We start from the raw sequence: 12,312 nt of genomic DNA, 5'->3' as shown, positions 1-12,312 counted from the left end.
ACATGGAGGCTAAACAACATGCTTCTAAATAACCAATAGATCACTGAAGAGACCAAAAATGAAATTTTAAAAAATACCTAGAAATAAATGACAATGAAAACATAACCACCCCAAACCTTATGAGATTCAGCAAAAGCAGTTCTAACAGGGAAGTTTATAGCAATTAAAGCCTACCTCAAGAAACAAGAGAGACAAAAAATAAACACTTAAAAAAGAAGAACTAGAAAAGAAGAATGGAAATCGTCAAAGAAATGAAACAAATGTAAAGTTCAGAGCAGAAATAAATGAAAATGAAATAAAGAAGACAATAGCAAAGATGATTAAAACTAAAAGCTTGTTCTTTAAGAAGATAAACAAAATTGACAAACCACTAGCCAGACTTATCAAGGGAAAAAAGGAGGAGACTCAAATCAATAAAATTAGAAACAAAAAAAGACAATGCAGAAATACAAAGGATCATAAGAGACTATCATGAACAACTATATGCCAATAAAATGGATAACCTGGAAGAAATGGATAAGTTCTTAGAAAAGTACAACCTTCCAACACTGAACCAGGAAGAAATAGAAAACATGAACAAATTATAAGCACTGAAATTGAAACTGTAATAAAAAATTCTTCCAATAAACAAAAGTCAAGGGCCAGATGGCCTCACAGGCAAAGTATACCAAAAGTTTAGGAAAGAGCTAACACATATGCTGCTCAAACTCTTCCAGAAAATTGCAGAGGAAGGAAAACTCCCAAACTCATTCTATGAGGCCAGTATCACCGTGATACCAAAACCAGAGAAATATGCCACAAATATATATATATATATATATATATATATATATATATATATATATATATTTTTTTTTTTTTTTTTTTTCCTTCTCCAGGGAACTTCCCGACCCAGGGATTGAACCCAGGTCTCCTGCATTGTAGACAGACACTTTACTGTCTGAGCCACCAGGGAACCAATATCATTGATGAACATAGATGCAAGAATCCTCAACAAAACTCTAGTAAACAGAATCCAACAATGCATTAAAAGGAAATGGCAACCCACTCCAGTACTTTTGCCTGGAAAATCCCATGGGCAGAGGAGTCTACAGCTCTGTATGGACAGAGGCTACAGTCCATGGGGTCGCATAGAGTGGGACATGACTGAATGACTTCACACCATGGTTAAGCGGGTTTTATCCAGAGATGCAAGAATTCTTCAATATACATAAATCAATCAGTGTGATATATCATATGAACAAATTGAAAGATAAAAGTCATATGAACTTTTCAATACATACAGAGAAGCTTTTGATAAAATTCAATGCCCATGTATGAAAAAAACTCTCCAGAAAGTGGGCATAGAAGGAACCTACCTTAACATAATCAAGGCCATATACAACAAACCCAGAGCAAACACTATTCTCAATACTGAAAAACTGAAAGCATTTCCTTCTAAGACCAGAAATAAGACAAAAGTGCCCAGTCTCACTATTATCATTCAACATAGTTTTGGAAGTCCTAGCCACAGAAATCAGAGAAGAAATAAAAGGAATCAGAATTGGAAAAGAAGAAGTAAAACACACACAGTTTGCTGATGACATGATTCCCTACATAGAAAACCCTAAAGATTCCACCAGAAAATTACTAGAGCCAATCAATGAATATAGTAAAGTTTCAGGATATAAAATTAATAAACAGAAATCCCTTGCATTCCTTTACACTAACAATGAAAATTCAGAAATACACGTTAAGGAAACATTATCATTGACCATTGTAACAAAGAGAATAAAATACTTAGGAAGTCAGTAAGCAACAGTCAGAACTGAACATGGAACAACAGACTGGTTCCAAATAGGAAAAGAAGTACATCAAGGCTGTATATCGTCACCCTGCTTATTTAACTTATATGCAGAGTACATCATGAGAAACACTGGGCTGGATGAAGCACAAGCTGGAATCAAGATTGCCAGGAGAAATATCAATAACCTCAGATATGCAGATGACACCAGCCTTATGGCAGAAAATGAAGAGGAACTAAAAAGCCTCTTGATGAAAGTGGAAGAGGAGAGTGAAAAAGTTGGCTTAAAACTCAACATTCAGAAAATGAAGATCATGGCATCTGGTCCCAGCACTTCATGGGAAATAGGTGGGGAAACAGTGGAAACAGTGTCAGACTTTATTTTTCTGGGCTCCAAAATCACTGCAGATGGTGACTGCAGCCATGAAATTAAAAGACGCTTACTCCTTGGAAGGAAAGTTATGACCAACCTAGATAGCATATTCAAAAGCAGAGACATTACTTTGCCAACAAGCAGAGACATTACTTTGCCAACAAAGGTCCGTCTAGTCAAGGCTATGGTTTTTCCAGTGGTCATGTATGGATGTGAGAGTTGGACTCTGAAGAAGGCTGAGTGCTGAAGAATTGATGCTTTTGAACTGTGGTGTTGGAGAAGACTCTTGAGAGTCCCTTGGACTGCAAGGAGATCCAACCAGTCCATTCTAAAGGAGATCAGTCCTGGGTGTTCATTGGAAGGACTGATGCTGAGGCTGAAACTCCAATAGTTTGGCCACCTCATGCAAAGAGTTGACTCATTGGAAAAGACCCTGATGCTGGGAGGGATTGGGGGCATGAGGACAACAGAGGATGAGATGGCTGGATGGCATCACTGACTCAATGGACGTGAGTCTGAGTGAACTCCAGGAGTTGGTGATGGACAGGGAGGCCTGGCGTGCTGCCATGGGGTCACAAAGAGTCGGACACAACTGAGAAACTGAACTGAACAGAACTGAAAGAGAAAAAAGCCCTGTATGCAAAAAACTATGACACTGATAAAAGACATCAAAGATCATACAAACAGATGGAGAGATATACCATATTCTTGGATTGGAAGAACCAATATTGTAATAATGACTATACTACCCAAAGCAATCTACATATTCAGTGCAATCCCTATCAAACTACCAATGATATTTTTTTTTTTACAGAACTAGAATCAAAAATTTCACAATTTGTATGGAAAAAGACCCCAAATAGCCAAAGCAATCTTGAGAAAGAAGAATACAACTGGAGGTCTCAACCTTCCTGACCTCAGACTATACTACAAAGCTACAGTCATCAAGATGGTATGATACTGGCACAGAAACAGAAATATAGACCAGTGGATCAAAATGGAAAGCTCAAAGATAAACCCACACATCTATGGGCAGCTTATCTTTGACAAAGGAAGCAAGAATATACAATGGAGAAAAGACAGCCTCTTCAATAAGTGGTTCTGAGAAAACTGGACAGCTACATGCAAAAGAATGAAACTAGAACACTTCCTAACACCCTATACAAAATAAACTCAAAATAGGTTAAAGACTTAAATTTAAATGTAAGGCCAGAAATGTAAAGCTCTTAGTGTAAAACATAGGCAGTACACTCTTCAACATACATCAATCACAGCAACGACTGACCTCATTGGGTCATTGCAATAAAAATAAAAACAAAAATAAAGAAATGTGACCTAATTAAACTTCAAAGCTCTTGCACAATGATGGAAACTATAAGCAAGGTGAAAAGACAACTCTCAGAATGGGAGGAAATAATTGCAAGTTGAAACAACTGACAAATGATTAATCTCCAGAATATACAAGCAGATCACGCAGCTGAATACCAGAAAAACAAACAACCCAATCAAAAAAAAAAAAAAAAATAGGTGGAAGATCTAAACAGACATTTCTCTAAAGAAGAGATACAGATGACCAACAAACACATGAAAAGATGCTCCATCACTCATTATTAGAGAAATGCAAATCAAAACTACAATGAAGTATCACCTCACACCTGTCAAACTGGCCATCACTAAAACATCTACAAAGAATAAATGCTGGAGAGGGTGTGGAGAAAAGAACCCTCTTGCACTGTTGGTGAGAATGTAAAAAGATACAGCCACTTTGGAGAACAGTATGGCGATTCCTTCAAAAAATGATAACCCTGTACGCAAGACAGCAAAAGAGACACAGATGTATAGAACAGTCTTTTGGAATCTGTGGGAGAGAGCAAGGGTGGGATGATTTGGGAGAATGTCATTGAAACATATATATATATATTATCATATGTAAAATGAATTGCCATTCCAGGTTTGATGCATGATGCAGAATGCTCGGGGCTGGTGGACTGGGATGACCCAGAAGGATGGTATGGGGAGGGAGGTGGGAGGGGGGTTCAGGATGGGGAACACATGTACACCCGTGGCGGATTCATGTCAATGTATGGCAAAACCAATACAATATTGTAATTAGCCTCCAATTAAAATAAATAAATTTATACTAGAAAAAAAAATTAGGCGTAGAACTACCATATGACCCAGCAATCCCACTACTGTTCATATACCCTGCTGCTGCTGCTGCTAAATCGCTCCAGTCATGTCCGACTCTGTGCGACCCCATAGATGGCAGCCCACCAGGCTCCCCCGTCCCTGGGATTCTCCAGGCTAGAACACTGGAGTGGGTTGCCATTTCCTTCTCCAATGCATGAAAGTGAAAAGTGAAAGTGAAGTCGCTCAGTCGTGTCCGACTCACAGCGACCCCATGGACTGCAGCCCACCAGGCTCCTCCATCCATGGGATTTTCCAGGCAAGAGTACTAGAGTGGGGAAACCATAATTGAAAAAGATACATGTACTCTAATGTTCACTGCAGTACTATTTACAATAGATAGGACATGGAAACAAGTAGGTGCCCATCAAAAGATAAATGGATAAAAAAAATTATGGTACATATATACAATGGAGTATTTCTCAGCCATAACAAGGAAAGCATTTGATTTAGTTCTAATAAGGTGGATAAACTTAGAGCCTGTTATACAGAGTGAAGTAAGTCAGAAAGAGAAAGAGAAATATTGCATATTAACGTATATATAGCTACATTCCATGGGGCTGCAAAGAGTTGGGCACAACTAAGCACACACACACATAGAATCTAGAAAGATGCTACTGATGAAACTATTTGCAGGGTAACAATAGAGACACGGATACAGAGAATAGATATGTGGATGTGGAGGGTAGGATTAATTGAAATAATGGCACCCCACTCCAGTACTCTTGCCTGGAAAATCCCATGGACGGAGGAGCCTGGTAGGCTGCAGTCCATGGGGTCGCTAAGAGTCAGACATGACTGAGCGACTTCACTTTCACTTTTCACTTTCATGCATTGGAGAAGGAAATGGCAACCCACTCCAGTATTCTTGCCTGGAGAATCCCAGGGATGGTGGAGCCTGGTGGGCTGCCGTCTATGGGGTCGCACAGAGTCGGACACGACTGAAGCAACTTAGCAGCAGCAGCAGCAGTATTGAAACATATACATTACCATATATAAAATTAGATAGTCAGTGGAAATTTGTTGTATGACCCATGGAGCTCAAATCTGGTGCTCTGTGACAACCAAGTGGGATGGGATGGGGTGGGAGGTGGGAGGGAGATTCAGGAAGGAGAGGACATGTGTGTACCTATGGCTGATATATGTTGATGTATGGAAGAAACCAACACAATACTGTAAAGCAATTATAAGCTCTGAAAAAACGAATTATTCTGATCTGCAATTTTTTTTTAAAACTACTTCTATCAAAAGAAAAGAGGCATTTACTTGTCTTCATGGTTTGCAAAAGTAATATACTCCACAATAGCAGTTCTCAAACTTTTTGGTCTTAGGACCATTTTATACACTTAAATTATTGAGGACACCAAGGAGCTTTTGCTTATGTGGATTATATCTAACAATACTTTACCACATTATAAGCTAAAGCTGAGAAATTTTTAAAATATTCATTTGTCATATCATTTTAAAAATAATAAATATAAACCCATTATATCATAATAAAATAGCATTTTAATGGAATATAATTATATTTTCTAAATGTATAAAATTGTCAGAAGAATGCCATTATGTTACACTTTGTAAATCAATTTAATGACTGGATCAATAGAAGGCAGTGGGATTCTCATACCTGCTGCTGCATTCAATCTCTTGTGATACTAGGCATCAGTACTTGTGATACTGGATACTAGGCATCCAGTAGTTTCTGGAAAATCACTGTACACATGTGACAGAATGAGAATGATGATAGAAAATAATGTCCTAGCATTGCTATGAAAATGGTTTTGACCTCATACATTCTTCTGAAAGCGTCTTGGGACCTGGGACCACACCTTGAGGAGTGCTGCCTAATAGCATACATACCCTCATCTTCCTCTTCCCTGGATCCCCTCTTCCCTGAAATACATGGGAATATAACCAAGTTCTCCACAGCCCAAGACCAATCTAACCTGTGTTCATTAAGTCTCTGCCCCCCCAAAAGATTTAGTTTGTAGTTGGACAAACTGATTGGGTTTCTCTCTGTCACTGACCGTGAGTGTGGGTGTGAGTGTCTGTGGTCTTGGGTAAGTCATTTCACATCCCTAAACTTTGACATTTTCATATGTAAAAGAAGGCTATTTGTATTAGGCCAGAGTTTTCTACCAGAGGTATGTGGATAACTGGAGAATTACTTCAAGGAGACTGGGGGCCCAGATGTCCATAACTATTCTGAATTGGATATAGCATATTCATACTGCAATTTTTCAAATGCAGGTAGAAATTAGTTGCTCTCGTGATACTAATTAGCAAAATGTTTTAAATTAAGAGAGCTGTTTACCTCAGTGGCTTTTAGTCATGGTCTATTTTGTCAATTAAGAGATATAAGTTTAACTGTTAACAGGAAGGGAGCGACAACCTCATTTGGTGCTAAGGCTAGAAGGAGGTCTTCCTTGAGAAGCTCTGGGAACTATTTTACTAGCTGTGACATGAAATAATTGTCCTGTCTTATTCTGATTCTGTCACAAAAATACTGTGGCAGGTTGCATTTTCCACTACAATGTCCACACGTTTTTTTATGCATTATGATTTTGCCACTCCCCTACCAAGACATGGAGTCATTTTCCTCCCCTCGACTCTGGGCAGCCTTATGACTCACTTGTAACCAACAGAAGCAGCAGAAGGGATAATGCATGACTTTCAAGGCTAGGTCAGAAAAGGCCATACAAATGACAGTGTTTTTATGTCAGTGCTACTTTCTCAATTTGTCCTACCATCTCCTTCCCCTGCTGTGTACAGCTGAAACTAACAGAACATTGTAAAGCAACTATCCTCCAATTAAAAAAAAATTAAAAAAAGGAAAGACCACACAGCTTTCACTGTCTTCTCTTGGAATGATATCTCAAGCTAGCCACCATACAGAAAATGTGATAAACCTAAGACCACCATGAAGGCACTCTGACTGACCAACCTGGGGAATCCCAGCCATCTAGCAATCCTACGTGCCAAGCATGTGAGCAAAGCTCTTCCACCAGCTGAGTATAACTGCTCTTAAGTCACTTCAGTCGTGTCCGGCTCTGTGTGACCCCATAGACGGCAGCCCACCAGGCTCCCCTGTCCCTGGGATTCTCCAGGCTAGAACACTGGAGTGGGTTGCCATTTCCTTCTCCAATGCATGAAAGTGAAGTCGCTCAGTCGTGTCCGACCCTCAGCGACCCCATGGACTGCAGCCTTCCAGGCTCCTCCATCCATGGGATTTTCCAGGCAAGAGTACTGGAATGGAGTGCCATTGCCTTCTCTGAGTATAACTGAGTGAACTCTTTTTAATTTTATCAGTTATTTATTTTTGACTGTGTTAGGTCTTCGTTGCTGGGCACACGCTTCTCTAGTTGCAGCAAGCAGGGGCTACTCTCTAGTTATGGTGGGCAGACTTTTCATGGCAGTAGCTTATCATGTTGTGGAGCATGGGCTCTAGGGTGCATGGGTTTCAGTAGGTATGGTTCACAGGCTGTAGAGTGCAGGCGCCTTAATTGTGGTGCATGGGCTTAGTCGTCCCACAGAATGTGGAGTCTTCTTAGATCAGGGATTGAACCCACATCTTCTGCATTGGCAGGTGAATTCCTAACCACTGGACCACAAGGGAAGTCCCTAACTGAGTGACTTCTGTCAACGTCATAAGGAACAGAAGAATTGCCCAGTTGAACCCTGCCTGAATTTCTGACCCTCAAAATGATGACATATAAAAAAGTAGTTGTTAATCTAAGTCAACAGGTTTTGAGGTAGTTTGTGATGCAACAATAAATAACCAAGCAGCAGTGTCTTGGTGAAAATCATCAGGGCTCGCTGAGCCTTCCTGAAGAGTTTGTGTGAGCTGATCTTCATGGTATCATCTTGCTCCTCCTCTCTACAGTCTCTCTCCATCTGAGACCATTCACCTCCTAGTCCACACTGGAGCAGTGGCTTCTGCTTTGTTCTGAACAGGGCCCACTCCTCTTTGGGTGCCTGAGTCTGGGAAAGATCCCACCTCATTATAGAAGACCTGTGGTCTGTGGCTCCAGGGCATTGGGGTCTCAGTAATTAGCAATCTACACAGTCCAGGGTGGGCACAGCCATTGAGAACCATGGTAGGTGTGGATGGGGATCTTTCAGTTCTGTGAGCAAGTGCTTATTTGGATGAAGGGAAGCTGCTTATACACCTTAGAGCTGATGGGCCAACTGACAAACCCCCATTTCCCCTTGCTTGTAAAATAAATCAGTTGGGGTGCATGACTTAAGTGGAAAGAAATCATGAGAAGCCATGAAGTGAGTAGTTTAAAACTGCTACACTGTGACCCAATGGCTTAAAATGTCCCCAGGTAAGATACTACAAAGGAGTCTGGTGAATTATTCTGAAACTTGAAGATGATAGAGAAAAAGATCCTGATAATCACAGGAAGTGAGCGGTAAGATCTTACACTCCATTGACACCATTGCACTCTGTAGTTCCCAGTACCTCGTTCAGCTAATGTCAAAAGGTGACAGTTTGTGAAAGTGTCACACAATCCACTCAGGATAATAAAAAAATCCAACTATGATTTCTTCTTAAGAACAAAGTCTTTCCTACTATTCCAAGGCAGAATGGATTCCCTTTTCAGGACACTCTGATTATGTATCATCCTCCTATAGCGTTGGTATCATTATGTCATTTGTTGTTTAAATTGATGTGTCACTTGGATGGTGAATTACAGGTTTTGGATATAAGACTGGCTCCAAGGATGCCCATTTCCCATCAACAGATGCATGACAAGCACACGACAAAGGTTTGGTAAGTGAAAGATGAAGGAGTGAATAAATGAACTGATAAGAGAGTGAATTATGAACACATAATTAGGCTGAATACTCTTTGTGTATGAAAATGAACTATGCCAGGATATGAGCTGCTGCTTAATACTATGGGGAGCTGTGAAAAAAGTTTTTCCTTTTTCTAACACCTACAAGCAATTTTTTGAAAAAGTAGTGCCACATCCCCAAATCGCCTGTTTAGTTGTATGCTAGGAAAATGGCCGCTGCTGCTGCTAAGTCGCTTCAGTTGTGTCCGACTCTGTGCAACCCCATAGACGGCAGCCCACCAGGCTCCTCTGTCTCTGGGATTCTCCAGGCAAGAACACTGGAGTGGGTTGCCATTTCCTTCTCCAATGCATGAAAGTGAAAAGTGAAAGTGAAGTCGCTCAGTCATCTCCAACTCTTCGCGACCCCATGAACTGCAGCCCACCAGGCTCCTCCGTCCATGGGATTTTCCAGGCAAGAGTACTGGAGTGGGGTGCCATTGCCTAAATGCACTGGTGGATATGATGTTATGGTTGGATAGGAAACAATTTTTTTAAAGGGGTGGAATCCATAGGATTTTTTTCTGTATATACAAGACTAACATGGCCTGTGGCTGCATGGAAATTGCGAGATATAACTAAAAGAGTACAGATGGAAGTCAGGCTGACCTGGGACTGAGTCCTCAGAGTCACCACCGACTAGCAGGGTATCCTTCGTCATGTGCTTTGCAGATCTCCCACTTAGGGAATGTAACACTGCTGTTGTACTCCGAAATCCAGTCCTGCCATCATTCCGAGGCCAGGCTGCACAGGGGCTGCTCCTAGCCATTGCTGTGTGTGTAGGGGCTATAAAGGCACTCATGGGAGACACACAGGACTACTTGCTGGCTTCCTTAGACTTCCTTCCTTAGAACCTTCTTTAGAATCTTCCTTTGACTACGTGGTGTTGCAGAAACTGCCACCTCTTTCCCTCTCTTCTTTACTTATATTCAGACTTGCATTGTGACCTGTCAGCTCTCCTAGATTTCCTTCTTGTGTTCCCTATACAGGCATTTCTCCTAATAAAATCCTGCTTGCATCATTAACTCTTTCTTGGTGTCTATTTCTTGGATTATTTGGACTAACACATGGAGTGACTTTAGACAATTACTTCATCTTTGAACCTGTTACTTCATCTGTAAAACAGAGTTAATAATACCTGTTACATGGATGCTATAAGAATGATTAACTGTGATCATGCTTGAAAAGCTCTTAACCCCATGCCTGCAAATATGATGCTTAAAAAATGCTACTTTTATTCCCTTTCCCATCTTCTTTTTTCCTTTGAAAAGCTCCTAGCAGTGGGTTTAAATCACATTCACCTATGCCATGTGACCTGTAGCATTTGGGAACAAATGAAGTCTTAGTGTAATAAAATTGTCTTAATTATAAATTAAATTAATTATAATTATTAATTATAAACTTAATTATAAAATTGTTTTAATTATAGTCCTCCCTTCTTCTCATTAACTGATTCTCAATTAGGGGGAAGTCTTACTTTCCATCCTCTCTGAAATCATTGATCTGTTTAATAATGTGAGTTGAAAGGGAAAAAATAGCTTTGAGGGGAAATCTTATTAAGCTTTGTGTGTTAGCTTTATTACTTTCTTCAAGAAGGCTGATGCCAAACACTTTACCTTGTCATCCAGTTTCCGTGCATTGAAGGCAAGTTCAACATAGTCATCATTACCAGATAATTCCTCAGCAATCACCTAAAGGAAAAAAGCATTCATCAGGAAGAGCAGTGGCAGTTGGACCACTCAACCCAGGGATTCATGAACAATTTAGCTCGTGTTTGATCCAAAAATCAACAAAGACTGACACCTGGCATGGAGTTTCCCACAATCCAGTGAATGTGGCACAGCAACTCCAGGTGTGCAAAGGAAGTCCCTAGAACAAACCACAGAAGATAAGGAGACCTCACTGGTGCTGAGCATGAGAACATGAAATATGGGGTGTAAGCTGGAGGAAGACGTTTTAGAGGAGTAATTAGGGAGAGCTTCTCCTTCAAAGGCCACACAGCACTGAACAGGACGTCCATAAATAATTATATATATTTTCTTCTTTGGGAAGTGACCAAAAAATGAGGAGCAGGCAGCAATATTTCTCCACTGTTTTCTACCAGACCCACAAAGGATTGTGAAATAAACTGGTCTGTATGGCCCTCCCAAAGGTTATAAGGTCATCAAAGAAAATTCTAATTGTCATGCTTTAAAAAAGACAGTCCCTGGACTTTTTGAGATGGAGAGAGAAAGAGGAGGGAGGAGAGGGAAGAAAGAGAACAAGGATCTAAACCCTTAACTTCAAAGAACAGAGAATTCTTGACAACAACTTTGACATAAATGAAGAGATAATAGTATCTAAAAGTCTGTTTCATAAAAAGTTCACTTCCTAATATTGGATAATGACTCCTAAACCCTTGAAGCAGAAATTGATGGGAAAAGGAGAAAAACAACGACAACAACAAAATACGGGACCAATGTAGTTGCATATAGGTTAAACTACTTCTAAGTCATGTTAAGACTTCACATGCATTCAGAGGCCATAATGCCTCTGACCTTGTGGACACCCTTGTCAAAGTTATTATGTGAAGACATTGAGTTTTATCTCCATTCTATCTGAGCTAAACTTTTTCATTATGAGTTGCATTCATCTGTTTTGAGTACACTTTGGAAGCCTCTGGAAATTTTTATTTTATGCATAAAATTAAAGCTAAAAGAGCTATCTATATAGGGAAGGATCCCTCCAAAGTTGTAAGCACCTAAGGAATAGAGAACATGGGTCCATACAAAATTCAAGTCATTTTTGAATTTTTGCTAGAAAACTCAAGAATGACTTGATAAACCAGGAATCATCATATTTAGGTTGTTCATTTGATTCTCTTTTGTACTTTAATGCCTCTTATACTCCACTTGAACTATGGCCTTCAACTATCCTGTGTTATAGACATCTTTGTAAAGATGATGAAAGTTATGACTTCCATCTGCAAAGCCTAGAAAAATGTGCACATATTTTCAAGTGTTTTCCAGAAGCCAGAGTAATTGTTCTGACCCAAGGATCCAAGATCAAGAGGAGTTTTTAAATATTTAAAATTAGGAAGGAGATTGAGTTTTTATGGGCTGTGTAGAGAAAGAAAATTCCCAATACTTCTT

The 12,312-nt window shown here is 39.9% G+C and overlaps 1 protein-coding gene across 3 annotated transcripts in view; it reads right to left on the bottom strand.

Moving 5' to 3' along the window:
* The window catches only part of CPNE4 (copine 4), a 681,945-nt gene that overhangs the window by 180,542 nt on the left and 489,091 nt on the right, over window positions 1–12,312 (bottom strand). For all 3 annotated transcript variants that reach the window (XM_027546045.1, XM_027546065.1, XM_027546054.1), the window contains exon 5: window positions 10,798–10,872. In XM_027546045.1, coding sequence (XP_027401846.1) covers window positions 10,798–10,872 — 75 coding nt within the window. The remainder of the gene's footprint in view (window positions 1–10,797; window positions 10,873–12,312) is intronic.

The sequence above is a fragment of the Bos indicus x Bos taurus genome, chromosome 1 (genome assembly GCF_003369695.1).
Source record: "Bos indicus x Bos taurus breed Angus x Brahman F1 hybrid chromosome 1, Bos_hybrid_MaternalHap_v2.0, whole genome shotgun sequence".
NCBI lineage: Eukaryota > Metazoa > Chordata > Mammalia > Artiodactyla > Bovidae > Bos > Bos indicus x Bos taurus.
Note: the sequence above shows the minus strand (reverse complement) of the source record. Positions and strands in the feature narration are given on the sequence as shown.